The sequence below is a fragment of the Camelina sativa genome, chromosome 16 (genome assembly GCF_030686135.1).
Source record: "Camelina sativa cultivar CO46 ecotype springtype chromosome 16, ASM3068613v1".
Taxonomy (NCBI): domain Eukaryota; kingdom Viridiplantae; phylum Streptophyta; class Magnoliopsida; order Brassicales; family Brassicaceae; genus Camelina; species Camelina sativa.
Genome location: NC_141895.1, coordinates 22,378,311 through 22,397,251, shown reverse-complemented (window position 1 = coordinate 22,397,251; position 18,941 = coordinate 22,378,311). Strand labels below are relative to the sequence as shown.

Below are 18,941 nucleotides of genomic sequence, written 5' to 3'. Positions count from 1 at the left end.
AATAAACTAATGGTTATCAAAAGCACAAAAATAATTACTAGTAAAAAGCATCGGTTTTATCATTTATGTTATAACAAGAATGTTCTTGATTTATTGTAATCTACTAGTTTGGAGCCACGAAAGGAACAAAAAGATTAGGTGTCTGTCTCGAGCTTCAAAGTTGCCAACAATGTTTTTTTTTTCTCATAGCGATAGTGGAACTCTTTCTTTTTGCATGGAAGTTTTTAAAAGCAAAATATTGAGGAAGAAAATAGTTGATATTTAAGGTTTAGTAGGTAAAGAAACTAAATGGTTGTGTGTATACATACTTACAAAAAGAATACTACAATGCTTTTAGTAGTTGACTTGCCGACAAGGATTATTGGACTTGTTAAATACCTGATCTCTAAGTTGTATTTTCGTATTATACTAATATATTTTAATTTAGACCCATTGTTGTACTATACAATTCTTACCGAAAATGCACTTTCTCCCACGGAAATGGTACAAGAAACATCTATAAAAAAACGTTTGGTAAATATTAGACAGACGTCAACAAAATTGGTTATGAATTAATGAGAGAAATAACTAAGGGGTTGGTAATATAGCAATTTAAAATTAATCATGTCTCGTGTATTTCTCTCTCCACTTCCTTTAGCATTTACTCTTTGTCGTTGGATCCAAACGTATAGACATATCCCTTTTTTTTTTTTATGTATAGATGTATCATGTACCCCCCATGGTATCACATTTAACAATTTCCAAAGCTACACGTATATTATAATTTATACAGTATGTAAAGTTTAATACTTGCATAATGTAAGTAAAGTTAAAGTGGTCTTTGGTCAAAGATCAAGAAATGCTCAATCATCGAGGCACATGGTTTCACGCCGTTAATGATTTGTCAAAAACTTGTAATCACTCGGATTTTTGTCGTTTTTGAAGTTGTAATCTACTGTATTGATCAATGGTTCTTGCATTAAACTAGTATCATTTACACAGACCAATGTCAAACGTAATCTTTATAGTTGGTGAAAAAAATGCATGAAAGATTAAAATTACAATGCGAGAGAGAGACCAAAAGAAACAAAAATCATTACTTGGTCCTACTCAATTGGCACATCATAGTCCCCAAATAAAGCAAAACTTATTGCTAAAGAGAAACAGAGACGACTCGTTTATTATGTGAATGCCTTTAAAACCAAGTTCCACCTGTAAAGTTTTCTTCAAATGTAATTACTCTGTTTACGTGCGTGTGTGTTTGCTTTGTCCAAATCAGATTTATAATCTGGTGATGTGTGAAATGTTTTTGGAAACAGGAAAAAGTAAACAAGGCATCTCTCTTGCCTGCAAATTCAAACCAACTAAAAGGAAATATCACCAGAGGAAAAGCTGTTCATATTGCAGAGCTTCCAAATACAAAACAAGAAGCAAAAGACTTCAGTTCAAATGTTAGCTTCTTCTACTCATCATTCATTTTCTTCTACTTTGCTTCTAAACCAAATTCTATCTTCAGCTACTACTTACTACTGTACAACCTCCCAAAAAAAGATCCTTCCAGTTGTTTATATTTTCACGATTGCGGTTGTTGCTCTGCGTTTGCATCTTCTGCAGCAGCTGCTCCCTCATCTGCTTCAATCCAAAGAATGAGTTAGACTTATTACCCAATTGTTAAGACTAAAGAAGGACCTGTTTAATCATGTCTGTTCATTTATCACCTTGCTTTTGTGGCGATGAAGCTCCTCCAAGATCAGCTTTAGCAGCATCAGTTGAAATCTCATTTCTCAGTGGCTCTACATTCGCCTGATCATGAGTATCTGGCAATGGTTCCGTGTTCACAATCCCCTGCAAAAGTATTCAGTATATAACGTCTGATAAGAAACAGCACCATTCCAATTAGCTGAAGCTGTTGTGGATAATGAATGTCACACCGTATCGAGTTGAGAAGCATCTTGATCTTTGACATCAGAGTTAACAGCAGCGGTTTCTGCCTCCTGTGGTCCCGCCATGTTTACATTAGCATGGATAGTGTCAATCATCGGTGTGTCCGTATCATTTGAATCTGCAACCTTCTTGTTAGCATCATCAGAAGGATCAGCTTGTTGGCTACTACCAGCTGAATCCTTGCCCAAAGTTCTTAACATCTTTGCTCTATGATCACAATCTCCATAAGATGTCGCAGGCCTTTTACTGTTAACAATCACAAATCAACCATGTTTTTGAAGAAATGGGCCAAAAGGGAAAATATAACCTGAGAATAATAACTAACACTTGCCTGTTACTAAAGCTAGGATCTGCCATTTGAACAGAGCTATGTTTGTTTGAAACCAAAACACCACGAAGAACCTTTCCATCAATGATTGTTTCTATAGTGTAACCATAAGGGCTATTTTCAGTAACCCTTGCTTGAAACATCGTTTTTCTTTGGCCAATCGCGCCAATGTTGAAAGGGACAATCTCTCTTCCTACAATAGAACCATATAAAATAAACGATACATTTTATGTTCCCATATTTTTGGCGTAGGAGCTCGTGTTAGCACACCTTGGTCAGTGTTGGCTCTGGTCACAGCTAATTTCTGCCCTTGGCATTTTAGCTTCATTTGTTTCCTAAGAGACAAACTCCCTAGGTTTTGATCAAACCGGACATCGTATCCACCTTCTACTAACCACAAGCAAAGAAGATTAGGAGAATAATTAGCAACCTTGAACAGAAGCAAATTTGATGTAACCAATACAGAATATTAATAGCTACAGATACCAAAGGATCAGAGTAAAACTGAATGACCGAAACAAACCTGTGTGTAAATAGTAAATGTCATCCAACGCCTCAAGATTCTTATTGCACCCACCAAGAAAGAAAATCGAACCAGCTTTATAAGGATCTAAACAAACCGCTGCACAAGAGAATCTAGCAGATGGCCCTTCTTCCATGGCCACTACCTTGGACCATACACCCGTTTCTTCAAAGACAAACCAACGGCATGTCATTATGATAACAGAGACTAATGAGAATTAAAGGCTTGTCATTAATGAAGGTCGTGGTTACATACCCAAATCAAGGACATGTAGATCATCGTAAAGATTCTGTGAATCCGTAAACCCTCCAAAAACAAATAATTTCCTCTCAAGTGCAACAGTTACATGACCGGCTCGAGGTGTTAACAACTGTCCTGAAGTATTCAATTCCTTCCATACAAATTTATCTACAAAGACAGAGCCAGAATATCAGAAGACATACATACACACAAGCACTAAACACGTAAAGAATGCTTTATCTACCTGTATCAAGGACATGAACATCGGAGAGATAATAGTCATCCAAATCTTCACCCCCGACTACGATGATTTTGTTCTTCCACGTTGAGCAAGTGTGGCTATCTCGTGCAGAGGGGGGTTTCCCGTTTGTTACAGCACGTTTCCACACAAAAGTTTCTAACAAGATTAAAGCCGGTTCAGTTTACATGCATACACCTCCATGGAATTGACAACAACTTTTTCTAATCCAAAAAAACAGATAAGAGTAATGCACACTGTGGCTAACAGAAACCAACATACAATCTGTATGTCAATGCTCACACAAAGGCTCATTCTCAAATCTCTCTCAAATTCATATCAGTTAATCATAAATGCTATCTGAAGAGGATTAACATGGAAACTAAAAAGTAGTCTGAGCAGTATACCTGTGTTAAGTATGTAAAGGTCATTATAGAAGACTTCATCATCGGAATCTGGAAATTTCCCACAGCCACCAAATATGAAAAGACGTTTGTCCATTAGCGCCGCACTATGAGCCTCTCTTGCTCCAGGTTCTTCGCCTCTAATATCCGGGCATATCCAAGTATGTGAAGCTACCACACACACAAAAAAATTCAAAAACCTCAAACCAGGAACAGTTAGACAAACAAGCATTTTCTTGATCTATCTAGACAAAGATGGAAGAGCTTACAAGTATCTAGAATGTGCAGATCCTTGAGGTACTTGGTCCCATCAGTACCACCAAACACAAAAAGGTTATCCCCGACTGTAGTACAGCTGTGACTGTCCCTCGGGCAAGGTGGTACGCCACTGATTACAGGCTGAGTCCAAATCTGCGTTTCTGCAACAAAATTGCCACACATATGAGAACAATGAAGTTCTTGAAAACAGGACTACAAGTAAAGTAACCACAAAACATCATTCCCAGCAGATGAAAACAAAAAACAAAAAATCTTCAAAAAGGCATTCGAGTACGGTATGAGAAGGAAAGAAACAGTAGAGATGCACTAAAGAACAAAGTTCAAGATTTGAAAACAAAATAGGATAATGGGGTCTACCGCACGAATCAGACAAACCCTACAAATCGAATCATGGCTACAGAGATCAATCAAAGGTTGAGACATTTTTGAAAAAAGCCGATTTTCGAGGGAGCTAGAGCTACTAACCAGCGTCGAAGACATGAACTTGATTGGTTAAGCAACCGTCTCGACCAAAACCACCGAATACGTAGAGAAATCTACCTCCTTTAACGGCGTTACAAGTGTGCCCCCATCTCTTCCCGGGCCCGGCACCAAGACCCACTTGTCTGACCCTCTCCCACCTCATTTTCTTGCAAGAAAGATCGTTCCTTTGCGTTGCGTTGAGAAAGTGCGGGAAAAAAATCAAGGGTTTTTTGGAAAAAAATGAGATTATATAAAATTGAAAGACAAAGAGGAAATCCAAAAATCACAAAATGATTCTTTAATGCTAATGGCCGATACAGAAGATTTTTGCAAAGGTGCTTCCTTTTTGCTTTTAGGTTTTTCTAACAATGGTAACCGCAAAAGATGAAGATTAAAAATAAAAGAGGAATCTTTACCGAAATTAAATCGACGTTACTTAATAAATTTATAATGGACTGATTCGTGATAAACGTAGCTTCTTTACCTTTATTTTATTATTTTTTATTTTTTAATGTTGCAACTTTTTATTATATCTGTTAAACGAAGCCATTAAATCTAACGAGTAATGCTGTCAACAACAACAGTAAAATTAACCAATGAGTAATTTTTGTTGCCATCAAATCTGTCTGTGTGTCCAATAGAAATTATCAAATGCTCTAATCATCAAATGTTTTTTCAAAAAGGCTTTAGGTGTGTCAGTTTTAGAGGAATAAAGAATTCACTGTTTTGTTCTGTGTAATCTTTGTGATTGACGTCAAATGAATACAATATCTTTGGTGATGGGACTTGAAATAAATGCCAAGACAATAACCTTGAGATGATCTACAAAGTTGCAATTATAACGAGAAGAAATCAAAGTAGCTTACGTTGGAACCATCCAATATGTCCAGCCCATCAAACGATAAAAATGGTACTAACAAAATTTAACATAACTAGCTAGTCTTAACATAACTAGTATGATGATAAAGGTAATTGGTTCAATGGAGAAAGTTAATGACCAATCAGTATCAGAATCGGCCTTTCCTTATCCTTGCCCACGCCATCGCTGCAACCACAACTTCTCCCATCTGACCCGAGCTTGATGCGATACTGTTAATTTCCCCCTGCATTCCCGAAAAGTTGGTCTCGTTAAGAGATAGTCATATTGTTTCAAAGCAAATGTGCGTTAGATTCTCATGACATAATAGTATAGATACACACCTCCAGAATCGTTAACATGTTTAGTCTTAAGTGTAAAATTCCCTGAAGATTAAAGAGTCAGGGTCTTTTAGTTGATTCAGAAGAGTTTCACTCATTATGACTACTATGTATGAAGAGAGTACTTACAGTCATTACAGGCGCTCGGAGCATCAACCCAAAGTATGTAGTAACTTTTGGGTAGAGAAACATATCGAGCAGCGTGATGGCAAACACAGGTCCTTCAGCACCCTGTACCAAATACAAAATAGTTTACCTCACCAGCATTTGTCTCACTCTCTATATATCAACTGAAGATTCCAGTCGTGTTCATGCTCAGACAAAGTCATTTAACTAGATGAGTAAAAAACGTACCAGCTGCGAAATGGGGAGGTTTGATTGATCCTCAATGACAACTCCTTCACCCTGTATGATTGACCAACCAATATCGGAGTTAAGGCCTTTTGTCTAAACCTCATAACTCCGTGTATCACATATAACATGTACTTCAAATGAATTGGCAAAACTACTAATTTGTGGACTTAGCATGATTTGAAATTAAGGAAACTATGCTGGTTGCTCTATATATACCTTGAGTGTAGCCAAGATAGCATGATGACTCAAGAAGAAAATGGAGCCACCAAGTGCTCCAGCAAAGTACATCTTCAAAAGGTAGAGCGGCCCCAAGGTTCTTGCAATCTAAGAACAAGAGATAAAGATACATAGGTAGCAAATTTTCCGAAAAGAACCAACTCAATATTTGTCTAAAGGATCGGACGTTTCTTCTTAAAGTTGCTGTCAGGTGAGCGGAATTAGTATTGTGAATATGTCCTCCAGTCAAATGTAAGTGGCCAGTTCAAAGGAAACAAAATGAATGCATTTCTCATCGTATTTACGATAAGAAAGAGTCAATAGTCTGGTTCCGAAGTAGTAGATTCCAACCATGTTGAAGATGATATGACTGGTTCCAATATGACTAAAGCCCGAAGTTATGAGCGTGTGTATACGTCCAGACGCAAAACTGTACGTCGATAGCTGCCCAAATATCAAGGTTAATGATACCAAAGATCAACCAAATCCAAGACAAGAGTTAAGCAGTAAATAAGAGAGAAAAAAGTTCTGAGTTATGAGGTTAGACCACAAAATGTTTAGCCATCCACTCTCTGTCCTCGCCTGAAACCTACCACATTGTAAATACAGCAGCATTCGCTATTATCAACCCGAAAACTACACCATTAGCTCCATTAAACCAAGACTTCCTGCCAGAGGAAAACACAAGTAAACCCAATATAACGTTTTCTTTTGTATTGTATTGTATTGTTTAGTATCCACAAAACCAACATAAAATGGAGCAGGTGAAGAATCTTAAGATATCTGATGTCATTTCTATATCTGGAGACAATCATATAAGGAGAAGGTCTGACCAGTGTCGACCTGGTAGTCTTTCTATAAAGGGAGAGAAGCGTCAAATGGGCGTTAAGCTGATCAAATCAAGAACTAGACAGAAATGGGAAAAAGCAAATAAAGCCTACTAATTTCTCATCTTGTCATCTAAATTCTCATTCATGTCCTTGTCCAGGAAGAGCCAAAGCACATTTTGACCAAAAAAGCTAATGAGAGTTGTGTAAAAAGGTCGATGATTTACCAATTAAGCTCTGTCTAAACCCTAAATCAAAACCAGAAATTTCATCCTCAAGACAAGTTTATCTCAGAAAAAAAAATGTAAATTACGTAGCTAACGAGAAGCAAATAGAGGTACACTAGAAAGCCTGAGGATCATAGAGCCAAGGGAACTCAGAAATTTTAGAACTTTTCCTTAGAAAGGTTCGAACTTTACTATGAAACCCATTCAAAATCACAAAAAGGGAGACGAAAAAGAAACAATACCATCCACGCTTTTGAAACCCCGTAAAACCCTTAGACTCGAATCCAACACTAGGAAGCTCAAAACTGGAGAACCCAACTCTAGATTCCAAAACGTTTCCGATTCTTCGCTTTAGATTGGTGTTTCCGAACGTGCCTGCGAAGAAGTCATGAACTTTCTCCGATCGCGATAGAGAAGGAACAAAGCGACGATTGATCAAAGAAGAAGAAGAAGATGAGCTGAGGCAAGAAGGAAGAAGATGGCTCATGAAATGACGGCGACTCTGACTCGGCTGCTTCTTCACCAGTTTGGTCAGCTGCGAAGAAGAAGAAGAACCAACGACGAAGACCCTGCGAGAGAAAATCGCATGCATTTTTTTCAACGCTTTTTTCTCGGAATCAAATTTTACCAGATGCATGAACACTACTAGATTGTCATGAGGTATATGTGTTTGTTAAAAACGTCACCTTTTTCAAGGGCAATTAAAAAAGTGACGTCACTATACAATTAGTAACACTAGAAAATTAACAACTTAATTGTAAGTTTTTAAAAAAAAAAAACATATATAAAGTGATACTTTTTACCCGTTTAAGAAAATTGTAAAAGTTTTTTAACATGAAAATTTTCATCAAACCATCTATCACCTTTCCCATTATAGAGATTTGAAGATTTTGTAAAGAAAGATATTTCTTATTTTCTAATATCTTCTTTCTCAAGGGTTTACAATGATTCACCCTTATCTATTTATAAAAGACTTGTGACATTACTTAACCTAGTTTTCATTGACACATGTCTTCATCACAGAGGAGGTTGAGAGCATTGAAGACGTTCTTTGTTTCTATCTGCAGAACCTTGGGACCGCTCACATCTTCTGTTCTTGCGACAACTTGGATGTACGGAGATTCCTTCTGCTCTGTTATGTCCTTCTTGTCTGCAGTCGACCGTTGAACCATATTCATTTTGTTGGGCTTTTGAATGGTGTTGGGCTTAAGCTTTGTTTGATCCAATTTCTTGGTTCTGAAATTCTCTGTTTCAAAAGGAGAGTTTTGTTTCTCCTTTATACTCCCCCGCAAACTTAGTGTGGGAGGTGTATCCACACCAAGTTTGTATCGCAACGAAGCAAACGGAGCAGGTGGAAGAGGCTTTGTAAATATGTCAGCCAACTGTTTGTTTGCAGGCACATGCTTGACAACCAAAGCTCCTAAAGCGACTCTCTCTCGGACATAGTGGTAGTGCGTTTCAAAGTGCTTTGTCCGCTGTGAAAAACAGGGTTAGCCGCAAGATATATGGAGGAGAGGTTGTCACCATAGAGTTCCGGAGGATCAGGTTGGGAAATGCGTAAGTCTTTGAGCATGTTATTTATCCAGACAAGTTCAGAAGTTGTGTCAGATAAAGCTCTATATTCAGCTTCAGTGGAGCTTTTGGAAACAGTCGGCTGTCGTTTTGATGACCAAGAGATGATGTTCTTGCCAAGGAAGGTACAGAAACCAGCAATAGAACGCCGTGTATCTTGGCAGTTAGCATGACTGCTGTCACTGTAAGCCTGCAATGTGAAGTCTGTATCTTTGTGGAAATTGATCCCCATAGTAGCTGTCCCTTTTATGTAGCGGAGGATCCGCTTGAGTAATTGAAAGTCAGACACAGTGGGAGCATGCATCTTTTGGCAGACAAAGTTCACAGCGAATTGAATGTCAGGTCTCGTCAAGGTAAGGTACTGCAACTTACCAGCCAAACTTCTGAAATATGTAGGATTGGAGAAAGGTTTCTTCTGATGAGGTACTTGATGAAGCTGTTCAGGCAGTGGAGTAGGCATTGGGGCACAATCAAACATGCCAGCAACTTGGAGGAGATCCTCTGCATATTTTTGTTGAGATAAGAACAATCCTTTGTCATGGAAAGTGGCCTGTATGCCCAGAAAGTAATGGAGTTTACCTGAATCCTTCATTCTGAAATTCTCTGTTTCAAAAGGAGAGTTTTGTTTCTCCTTTATAAAGGAGAAACAAAACTCTCCTTTTGAAACAGAGAATTTCAGAACCAACAAAATCTAGACCAATTGTCAATGAAGATTACATAGTATCTGAAACCCTGACCAGAAGGGACTGGAGAAGGACCCCAAAAATCACAGTGTATCCTTTCTAATGGCATAGTTGCAACAAACTGAGAATCTGAAAAAGGAAGATGACTACTTTTCCCAAGGTTACATCCCTCACATATTTCCTTGGTACTCTTATTGATGACAATAGCTTTACTTTTAACTAACTGCTCCAGAATTTTGTTGTTAGGATGTCCAAGGCGTCTATGCCACACCTCATTTGAAGCTGCTTGCTGCCTAGATGAGTAGAAAGCTTGAACAGGTGGATTCTTGAGAATGTATAACCCCTTGCGTTCAGGACCGGTTGTGAGGAGCTTCTTTGTTGCCTTGTCCTTAACAAGAACCTCAACATCATCAAATTCAATAGAGCAGGGATAATCTTTTGTAAGCTTAGAAACAGATAACAAAGATTTGGCAATACCAGGCACCACTAAAACATCTTTAAGAGGCAGGTTACCTGATGTTGTTGGCAGAGAAGTTGCGCCAGTATGAGTGATGGGTAAGAAATTCCCATCCCCAAGCATAATGGTATCATTACCTTCATATTGACGAGAGTTCTGCAAATGACTCTGAGACCTGGTTACATGTGTCGTAGCTCCACTGTCAGCAACCCATTCATGACCTGCTTGATCTGTCACGTCGGTGATGCGTAAGGCAGCTAAGGCTGCAGGAAGATCAGGTTGATAAGTATTATCGAACCGATGCCAGCACGTGGATGCTACATGCCCTGCTTTGCCGCATATTTGACAGATGGGTCTGTTATCTGCAGACTGACCAGAAGACCTAGAGGAAGCTGATATCTGTTGATGAAATCCTCTACCCCTAGTGGAGTATCCTCCTCTGACTCTGGATTTGTTTCCTCTACCTCTGTTGCTGTAGTGAGAGCTGACAAACTGTTGCGTGTTAAACGCCAGGTGTGGAGAAATGCTTGTTTCTTCAGTGTAGCTCAGCAATCGATCATTAAAGGCAGTGAGGCGTGGTATCACATCGTCTAGAGTTGGTGATGGGGTACCATCTAGCATTCCTTCGATGGAGGTCTTGATAGGTTCGTACTCTCTACTCAAGCCATTCAAAGCAGCAAAAATTTTCATTCTCTCACTAACAGGACTACCGACAGAAGCTAGCTGATCACACACACTTTTAAGATCTTTTAAATAATCGACCATAGGCATATCTTTCTTTTCAGTGTTTTGCAGCTTCCTTTGTAAACCAAACAGCCTAGCCGAGGATACTTTATTGAAGTGAGCAGCGAGATAGTTCCATACCTCTTGAGATGTCGATGTGGAGATGACTTTGGAGAGAATGTCTTCTGATAACGATCCTAAAAGCCATGCTCTGACGACTTGATCTGAACGAATCCAAGCTTGATAGGTCTGGTTTGGAGTGTTGTCAGCGTTTGTAGCAGCAGCTGGTCTCGGAGTAGAACCATTGATAAACCCCAGGAGTCCTTGACCGCAAAGGAACGACTCGAACTGAGTCTTCCAAAGTAAATAGGTTCTTTCGGAGAGTTTTACAGTCACACAATTTGCAATGTTTAGAGCAGGTTGGGAATAGATCTCAGTGGACAAAACCTGGCTTTGATACCATATAGAGATTTGAAGATTCTGTGAAGAAAGATATTTCTTATTTCCTAATATGTTCTTTCTCAAGAGTTTACAATGATTCACCCTTATCTATTTATACAAGACTTGTGACATTACTTAACCTAGTTTTCATTGACACATGTCTTCATCACAGAGGAGGTTGAGAGCATTGAAGACGTTCTTTGTCTCTATCTGCAGAACCTTGGGACCGCTCACATCTTCTGCTCTTGCGACAGCTTGGATGTACGGAGATTCCTTCTGCTCTGTTATGTCCTTCTTGTCTGCAGTCGACCGTTGAACCATATTCGTTTTATTGGGCTTTTGAATGGTGTTCGGCTTAAGCTTTGTTTGATCCAATTTCTTGGTTCTGAAATTCTCTGTTTCAAAAGGAGAGTTTTGTTTCTCCTTTATACCCATCTCCAAAATCAAATTTACAAACATCAAATTATCAATCGAGAAAATCTCACCAACTACAAAAAATAGGAATTACGGCCAAACTCTTATAAAATTGCTAACCTGATCCTAAACAATTACTTTCTTATTTGAGAAAATTTCCCTCAAGTTATATAGCCTTGATCACTATTCAGTTACTTTAAGGTCATGGGTGCAAATTAGTCTCAGCGGTTCTGATTTTGTATCTTTGGTTCTTTACAACACACTCCAAAGGTCTACCACTCAAAGCTAAAGTTTCTAGAAAATAATATTAATAAGCTCATTGTCACAAAATTTAACATAACCAGTATAATGATCAAGGTCAAATGAATATTTTGCAGCAAGTCCAAGGGTTTGATGGAGAAAGTAACATAATCAATCACTAGCAGAATCGACCTTTCCTTAACCGTGCCCACGCCATGACTGCAACTACAACTCCACCCAACTGACTCGAACTTGAGGAGACATTGTTCTGTTTCCCCTGCATTTCCAAAAATGTTGGTCTGGTTTTACTAAGATGCATAGTCAAATTGTCTCAAAGCAAAATGTGGATTAGATTGTCAAATCATACACACACACCTCTAGCATCTTTATCAGGTCGACTCCTAAAAATAAGACTCCCTGAAGATTTGAAAAAGTGAGAGTTTTTAGATATGATTCAGAAGAGTTTCACTCATCATGACATGTATGTAGAGAGTCCTTACCGCCAATACAGGCACACGGATCACCAACCCTAAGTATGTAGTAACTTTGGGGTAGATGAACATATCGAGAAGCGTGATAGCAAACACAGGTCCATCAGCACCCTGTACAGAAATTGAAAAGAGTATGACAATCCAAAACATGAGCGTTGTGCATGGTTTTACAAAATCATTTAACTGGATGAGTAAAAAAAAAACATACCTGATGCACAATTGGGACTTTTACTTGATCTGTAGGGGCTACTCCTTTGCCCTGTATGATTGACCAACCAATAACGATTAAAGAAGGTAAAGCATTTCGTCTAAACCCCACAATTCCACGCAACACATATAATAACATGTACTTCAAATGAATTGGAAAAACTACTAATCTGTGGACCTAGCATGGTTATGAAAATGAGAAAACTATGCTTGTTGCTCTTAATTACCTTGAGTGACGTAACAGAGAGAGCATGATTACTCAAGAAGAAAACAGAGCTACCAAGTGTTCCAGCAAAGTACAGCTTCAAAAGGTAGCGCCCTCCCAAGGTTCTTGCAATCTAAAGAACAAATGGGGGTCCATGTAAAGATAATCAGTTAATTTAATAAATCACATGAGCCAGATTAAGTGTAAGTAGCAAGTTGATAGGAAGCAAATGAAAGCATATCTCATCTCATTTACAAAAAAAAAAACAGAATATATATATAGAAACAATTATTCAATGGAAACAAGGAAAAAGCCATACTCTGGTTCCGAAGTAGCAAAGTCCAATCATGTTCAAGAGGATTTGATTGGTTCCAACATTAGTGAAACCCGAAGTGACCAGCGTGTGTATGCGTCCAGTTAAAAAATTGTACTTTGATAACTGCCCAAATGCAAATATCCTGGTTAATTATACTAAAGATCCACCAAATCCAAAGTTTAGTAGTACTTTTTTTTTTTTTTTTGGTCAACAGTTTAGTAGTACTTAAGATCTAGTATTAAACAAAACAAAAAATATATGAACTTTGAGGTCAGACCATAAAGTTTTTCATTATCCACTTTCTGTCCTTGGCTGAAACCCGCCACATAGTAAATACAGCAGCATTAGCTATTATCAATCCGAAAACTACGCCATTAGCTCCATTAAACCAAGATTTCCTCCTGACCGAGAAAAATGCACAAGTCAAAGGAAACCAATGAATAATAAAGTGTTACTTCTTTTTTATCTGGAGAACAATTTTTTAAAGGAGAAGGTGTAAACAGTGTGGAGCTGCTGCTAGGTCTATCTATAAAGAGAAAAACATCAAAAGAGCTTTGAGCTGCTCAAATCAAGAAGTACACGGAAATGGCAAAAAAAGCTAGTGAAGCCTTATTAATTTCTCATCCTCTTTTCTTGAATCCTGACATTTCTTTTTTCTTGGAAGAGCCAAAGCACAATTGACCAGAAAAAAATAAAATAAAAACTACATAACCACATAATCTCTGCATAACCCTACATCAAACTTTACTTCGAAACCGATTAAAAATCACGAAGAGGGAGACGAAAAGAGACAATACCATCCACGCTTTTGAAACCCAATAAAACCCTTTGACTCAAATCCAACACTAGGAAGCTCAGAACTGAAGAACCGAACTCTAGATCCCAAAACATTTCCGAGTTTGTGCTTTAGATGGGTGTTTCCCAACGTGCTTGCGAAGAACCCATGAACTTTCTTTGGTCGGGGTAGAAGAGAAGGAACAAATCGGGTAGCCGAAGAAGAAGAAGAAGAAGAGAGACCAGAAGGAAGAAGATGACTCAAGAAATGGCGACTCTGCGAAGAAGCGGCAACGAGGACGACCCTGCGAGAGAAAAATGCATACATTTTCCCCCTATCTGTTAATTTTTCAAAGTTGTACCAAATGGCGCAAACGCATGACACTTCTGATTTACTGTATTAAATCGTCATGAAGTGTGTGTTTTTTTATTAGTGCAATAAAAAGTGATGCCACACTAGCAAATAATAACCAGAAACAGAAACAACTTTCAATTTAAGGACAAAAGATTCCCACCGGTTTAGGGAAATTGTAAATTTATAAAATTTGCAAATACTCATTAAACCAGACAATTGAATTAATCCCACTCAAGAAAAGGGCGAAAAATTACTAAGGAGCCTTTCTCAGAATAAGATAAAACTTTGAGGGTACAAGTATAATTATAAGAATCTTAACTTTTGTACAACATCATCGTCTTCTTCCTCCTTTGTCCCACACTGAGAAGTGCATTCAAAGCCGAATTAAAAATGGCTTCAAATCTTAAAACTTTCATCAATCTCCGTGGCTACCCAATAACCCTATTCAACCAGAATCGATCACTATCTTCGAAACTTCTCGCACCTATCAACCAATCGCACTACAGGAAAAGAATCTTACTCGCGAATCTCCTTCAGAAGTATGGTTTCCCTCCTTCTTCTCTCCAACACTTCCTCTCTAGAAACAATCACCTTTTGAATTCGGATCTATCAGAGACCGAAACCTCTCTCGGTATCTTGTTATCGTTAAAACTCCCTCAGAAATCACTCGTTTCGTTGATCTGCGATTGCCCTCATGTTCTGCGATCAGAGTTCCTGAGGAAATGGAGAGTTCCTCTCTCCGACTGCGGTAAACGCGGAGTCACGTCTTCCGCGGTTAAGAGCGTTCTTGAACATTCTAGTAGAATTGGGTTTGGTCCAGATAAGTTTTATGACTGCGTAAGGGTTTTAAAAGGTTTAGGGTTTTGTGATAGTACTGTGAGTAGGATTTTAAGTTCATTCCCTGGTGTTCTTTTAGTGAACGAGGTTGAGATTCTCAGAAAGATTGAGTTTTTAGTTGGAATCGACATTGCTCGTGATAACATTGAGAGGTTCTTTCACGTTTTTCCTGAGATTTTAGGGGTTGGTACTGAGACTAGACTTAAGCCATTGCTTGATGAGTTTATGAAGATGGGGTTTAGTAAAGATGATGTAAAGAAAGAGATTGCTAGAGAACCGAGAGTTCTTGGTTTGGAGTTAGGAGAGCTTCCAAGGTGTTTGGAGTTGATCAACACATTGAAATGCCGGGAAGTGATCAGAGTTAGTATTCTCAGCGAGGGTGTATTCCGTGCTGGGTTCGAAGTGAAACTCAGAGTTGATTGTTTATGCAAATACGGGTTGATTCATAGAGACGCATTCAAGGTTGTGTGGAAAGAGCCGAGGGTGATCTTATATGAGATAGAGGAGATAGAGAAGAAGATTGAGTTTTTAACTAACCGAATGGGATTTCATATCAATTGCTTAGCTGATGTACCAGAGTATCTAGGGGTTAATCTCCAGAAGCAGATCGTTCCACGGTACAATGTCATTGATTACTTGAAACTGAAAGGCGGGCTTGGTTCTGATATTGGATTGAAAGGTTTGATAAAACCAAGCATGAAGAGATTCTATAATTTATACGTGAAGCCATACCCAGAGTGCGAAAGAATCTTTGGCAAGAGAAAAGAGCATGTCCGAGTGAAGAGCCGACATCCCGCAGGGCTTTGGAAGCTTATGAAGCCGTCTAGCCATCTAACAACAAAGGAAGATGTGGTAAACATGAAGTCCTTTATAGGGTCACTTGCGTAGTATATTTGGTTATCTGCTTGGCAAAAAGGTTTAGCTCTTACCATTGAAAGCTGCCTCACTTTACTACAAGCTGCTCTGAATCGATATGAGTTTGAGGAAACTTACATGAGCTTTGGAATCCGATTTCATGGCTTGATTGTTCAAAGGAAAATGCATACTCCTGACGGAAATTACTGAATAAATCACTCACTTCTTGTTCTGCATCCTGTGGAGGCAGAAGACATCTACCACATTGATAAGCACCAAAATGCATACAATCAATGAGGAGGCACGTGCAGATACAGACAACGAAGTAAAAAGACAAGAGGAGCGCAACAGATTGTAATAACCTTCTCATGTTCTCATGCTTATAGAAATTGTAGGCAGTGTATTGTGAGTGTAATGGTGACGCATGTGTCATCTGAAAGAGGGTTGATGTTTTTGGTGACGTGCTAGAAAGCTCCATAGAAGATGAATTTTCTACGATGTATCAATTGGGTTAAGAAATAGAGATTGACAGTTCCATTACTGGTTCCATTCTTAACGCAAACCTATTGCCTTCATCTCCAGTTGGCTGAATGACGAATTTTCTGACCAATTGTAAATTTGTAGTGACTTGGTTCTCAAAAGTTGTACGCTGTTCTATACTATTTGCTGTTTTAATTTTTTTTAAATAAATTTCGTTTGTATTTTAAATAATGAGAGACTCATTCTTTGTATTGGTTGAAGTTCTGATTAAAAAAAAAAAAACAAAAGAAAAAAATGAAACGACAAAAAACAATTGGTATCTTCACCGGAGGAAAACGACACCACCAAAGTCAGATGATTCACTCGATAATAGTTCAATCAAATTCGATGTTTACACGCTGTCTCCGATATGGTCCTTGTCATCTCCGCTAATCTCATCAATTAATTTGGATGTTCACACGATAATTCCCAAATTTATATCCATCTTCGATAAGACATGATCTATACTACAGCAAGAGGGAAAATTTTCAGATACATATGACTCGTGACAGATTGGAATATGTTACATAATCTGTTTGGATAAATAATAATATAATAAGTTTTGATATAATAAATGTAAATAATCAGCACGGTAATATTAATATATACAAATACTATGATCCATAGCTGATTGGATATAATATTTATTTTTATTTCACTATAATTTGATCGATCACAGAGAGTATCATATTTTTGTAATATGTTTGGAAATTAAAGAAGAAAAAACAATCGACTAAATGGTAATACAATGAGTATTGATAGAAAAAAAATGAAGTTAAAAAAAATATATATTATTATAATTTTGGTTAAAAATAAAAGAAGAATAAAAATAATGAGTCAAAACAGCAAATGAATATTTATCAATATGTAATTTAATTTGATCATGTAGAAGTAATAAAAAAAAACTTTTTAAAAGTTGTAAAGGTTGCATTAATAATAATTACACATTCACAATAAATGTTTTGACGGACTAACCCAAAGTAACCTAATAATAGATCTCTAACTTTAACCCAAAATATATAATTACCAATGAATGTTTCAAATTGAATTTAGCAATCCAAATTTTCTTATATGGTCTGGTTACCCAAAAGTATTTATATCAAAAATGGTTTAGATCATGTTTTTTATTTTCCAAAATACCCGTTATCGTTTCGCTCTTTCATGATATTTGAAATAAATATGTAGGTCTATAGATAAAACACCCAAACTTTCACTATTTTCTGATAAAAGATCTGATATAGAGATAGACATGGGAAGTGTATTAAACAACTTATGTTTAATATAAATCATCAAAATTGATGTCAATCAATTATAACAATTTGTATTTTAATGATTTTGGTATTATACATTAAAATATAATCACATATGTAAGCACAAAATCTACTTAATAATTGTTCCCAATTTAAAATATATACTTCGATTGTTTTTTTGTTAGGATATATCTATTTCAATTGTTTAGCTTGTTCAAAAAAGTAATAAAAACTGAATATACAATTAATGGATAAAATCTAAAATCAAATCGTTATATTTTAAAATTTAAAACTCTTTGGCAAGACTTTGATTAATTGGTTGTTTAGATTTATTTCTAAGCTTTATTTGAAGCTTTAATGTGAAAATTACGAAAAACTATCATTTTGAATCAACTTTATCCCATAATCTAATAATATATAATTTTGAATTATGATTTTGCTTGGTGAACTGATTTGAAATTTTGTGTCCTTATTTCGAGGATCTGAAACACAATTTTCGTTATTTATGAGTTCCCATTAATAGTGTTAAATCGTTATGGGTATGGAATATTGACACGAATGCTATATGTTATATGTATAGTAAAAAAGTTAATGAATCTAAACTTTCTCCTACTTACCGTGACAAAATAATAACTCTGAAACAAAACCAAAAAATAAAACATCAAAAAGGTATAGCATAATTAAACGCGTAATCTCGTAGAGAATGCCCACACACAATGTAATTGTATAGAAAAATTAGCAGGATACATGATAACTTGATAAGAACATAAACATACTCTTTCAATTATTTTTTCTAAACATAAGAATAAGCGTAAAAAACAATTATTTTGAAGACACGTACTCTGCATTTCGGAGTTAAAATGTCAGTTTGTCGTCTTGACATTCTCGTCTTCATTTGGCATACGTTCACAATCTTACCTACAACATTTGATTTGAAATAGAGAAGACATGTCAGATTATAGGGAATGTGTAAAACAAAACAAAAAACTGATGAAAAAAAACATTGATGCAAATTAAATAAATAATTTATGAAATCTATATATTTTTATATGAATGGATCAATAATTAAAAAAGATTTTTACTGAACCACTTCCAGGTAGAAGATGTTTCTAACGCCTTGAAAGATATGATCAAGTGTTGACCCTGGAATCCAAAAACATAAGAATATGCCCAAGAGTTTAGTAAAATCTTGAAAATAGCTATGAGAAGAAAACTGCAGGGATTTTTTTTTCTCTATTTTTTTTTGTTAGGTTGTTTTTGAGATAATCGACAGGGATGTATGCTTAGTATTTATTGGGAATATATTGTTCACGAAATTAAGTTTTCGTGGATTCAATATTTACCAAAAAAAAAAAAATCGTTCAAAATTTATGATGATGAAATA

At 36.9% G+C, this 18,941-nt stretch overlaps 3 protein-coding genes, 1 long non-coding RNA gene and 1 pseudogene across 6 annotated transcripts; 1 reads left to right on the top strand and 4 right to left on the bottom strand.

Moving 5' to 3' along the window:
- Nucleotides 1-1,301: 1,301 nt before the first annotated feature.
- On the bottom strand, nt 1,302-4,854 carry LOC104751285 (uncharacterized). Of its 2 annotated transcripts, none has more exons than XM_010473203.3 (11): nt 4,401-4,854; nt 3,926-4,075; nt 3,660-3,827; nt 3,259-3,411; nt 3,030-3,182; nt 2,775-2,939; nt 2,522-2,638; nt 2,255-2,444; nt 1,911-2,169; nt 1,698-1,824; nt 1,302-1,608 (listed from the first exon to the last, which is right to left on the bottom strand). In XM_010473203.3, the coding sequence occupies exons 1-11, from the start codon at nt 4,558-4,560 to the stop codon at nt 1,553-1,555; spliced, it is 1,698 nt and encodes a 565-aa protein (XP_010471505.2). In that variant the 5' UTR covers nt 4,561-4,854; the 3' UTR covers nt 1,302-1,552. The 2 variants fall into 2 exon arrangements, with proteins under 2 accessions (XP_010471505.2, XP_087348113.1); XM_087491987.1 differs by having other exon boundaries at nt 2,522-2,641; nt 4,401-4,715.
- Nucleotides 4,855-5,259: 405 nt separating this feature from the next.
- Nucleotides 5,260-5,639, bottom strand: LOC147925844 (uncharacterized). The gene is made up of 2 exons (XR_015585382.1): nt 5,598-5,639; nt 5,260-5,500 (listed from the first exon to the last, which is right to left on the bottom strand). It is a non-coding gene; the product is annotated as an uncharacterized LOC147925844 (long non-coding RNA).
- A 45-nt stretch (nt 5,640-5,684) lies between these two features.
- LOC104751284 (rhomboid-like protein 16, chloroplastic) lies at nt 5,685-7,825 on the bottom strand (annotated as a pseudogene). The gene is made up of 6 exons (XR_015585041.1): nt 7,461-7,825; nt 6,712-6,832; nt 6,491-6,608; nt 6,165-6,274; nt 5,949-5,999; nt 5,685-5,825 (listed from the first exon to the last, which is right to left on the bottom strand). The product of XR_015585041.1 is annotated as a rhomboid-like protein 16, chloroplastic (transcript).
- A 4,101-nt stretch (nt 7,826-11,926) lies between these two features.
- On the bottom strand, nt 11,927-14,130 carry LOC104753835 (rhomboid-like protein 16, chloroplastic). Its single transcript, XM_010476028.2, has 8 exons — nt 13,765-14,130; nt 13,245-13,365; nt 12,971-13,090; nt 12,674-12,784; nt 12,448-12,498; nt 12,249-12,350; nt 12,124-12,165; nt 11,927-12,025 (listed from the first exon to the last, which is right to left on the bottom strand). The coding sequence occupies exons 1-8, from the start codon at nt 14,067-14,069 to the stop codon at nt 11,927-11,929; spliced, it is 951 nt and encodes a 316-aa protein (XP_010474330.2). The 5' UTR covers nt 14,070-14,130.
- Nucleotides 14,131-14,454: 324 nt separating this feature from the next.
- LOC104751283 (transcription termination factor MTERF15, mitochondrial) lies at nt 14,455-16,328 on the top strand. The gene has a single exon (XM_010473201.3). It carries the CDS (start codon nt 14,487-14,489, stop codon nt 15,819-15,821), a length of 1,335 nt encoding a protein of 444 aa, XP_010471503.2. The 5' UTR covers nt 14,455-14,486; the 3' UTR covers nt 15,822-16,328.
- Nucleotides 16,329-18,941: the final 2,613 nt, after the last annotated feature.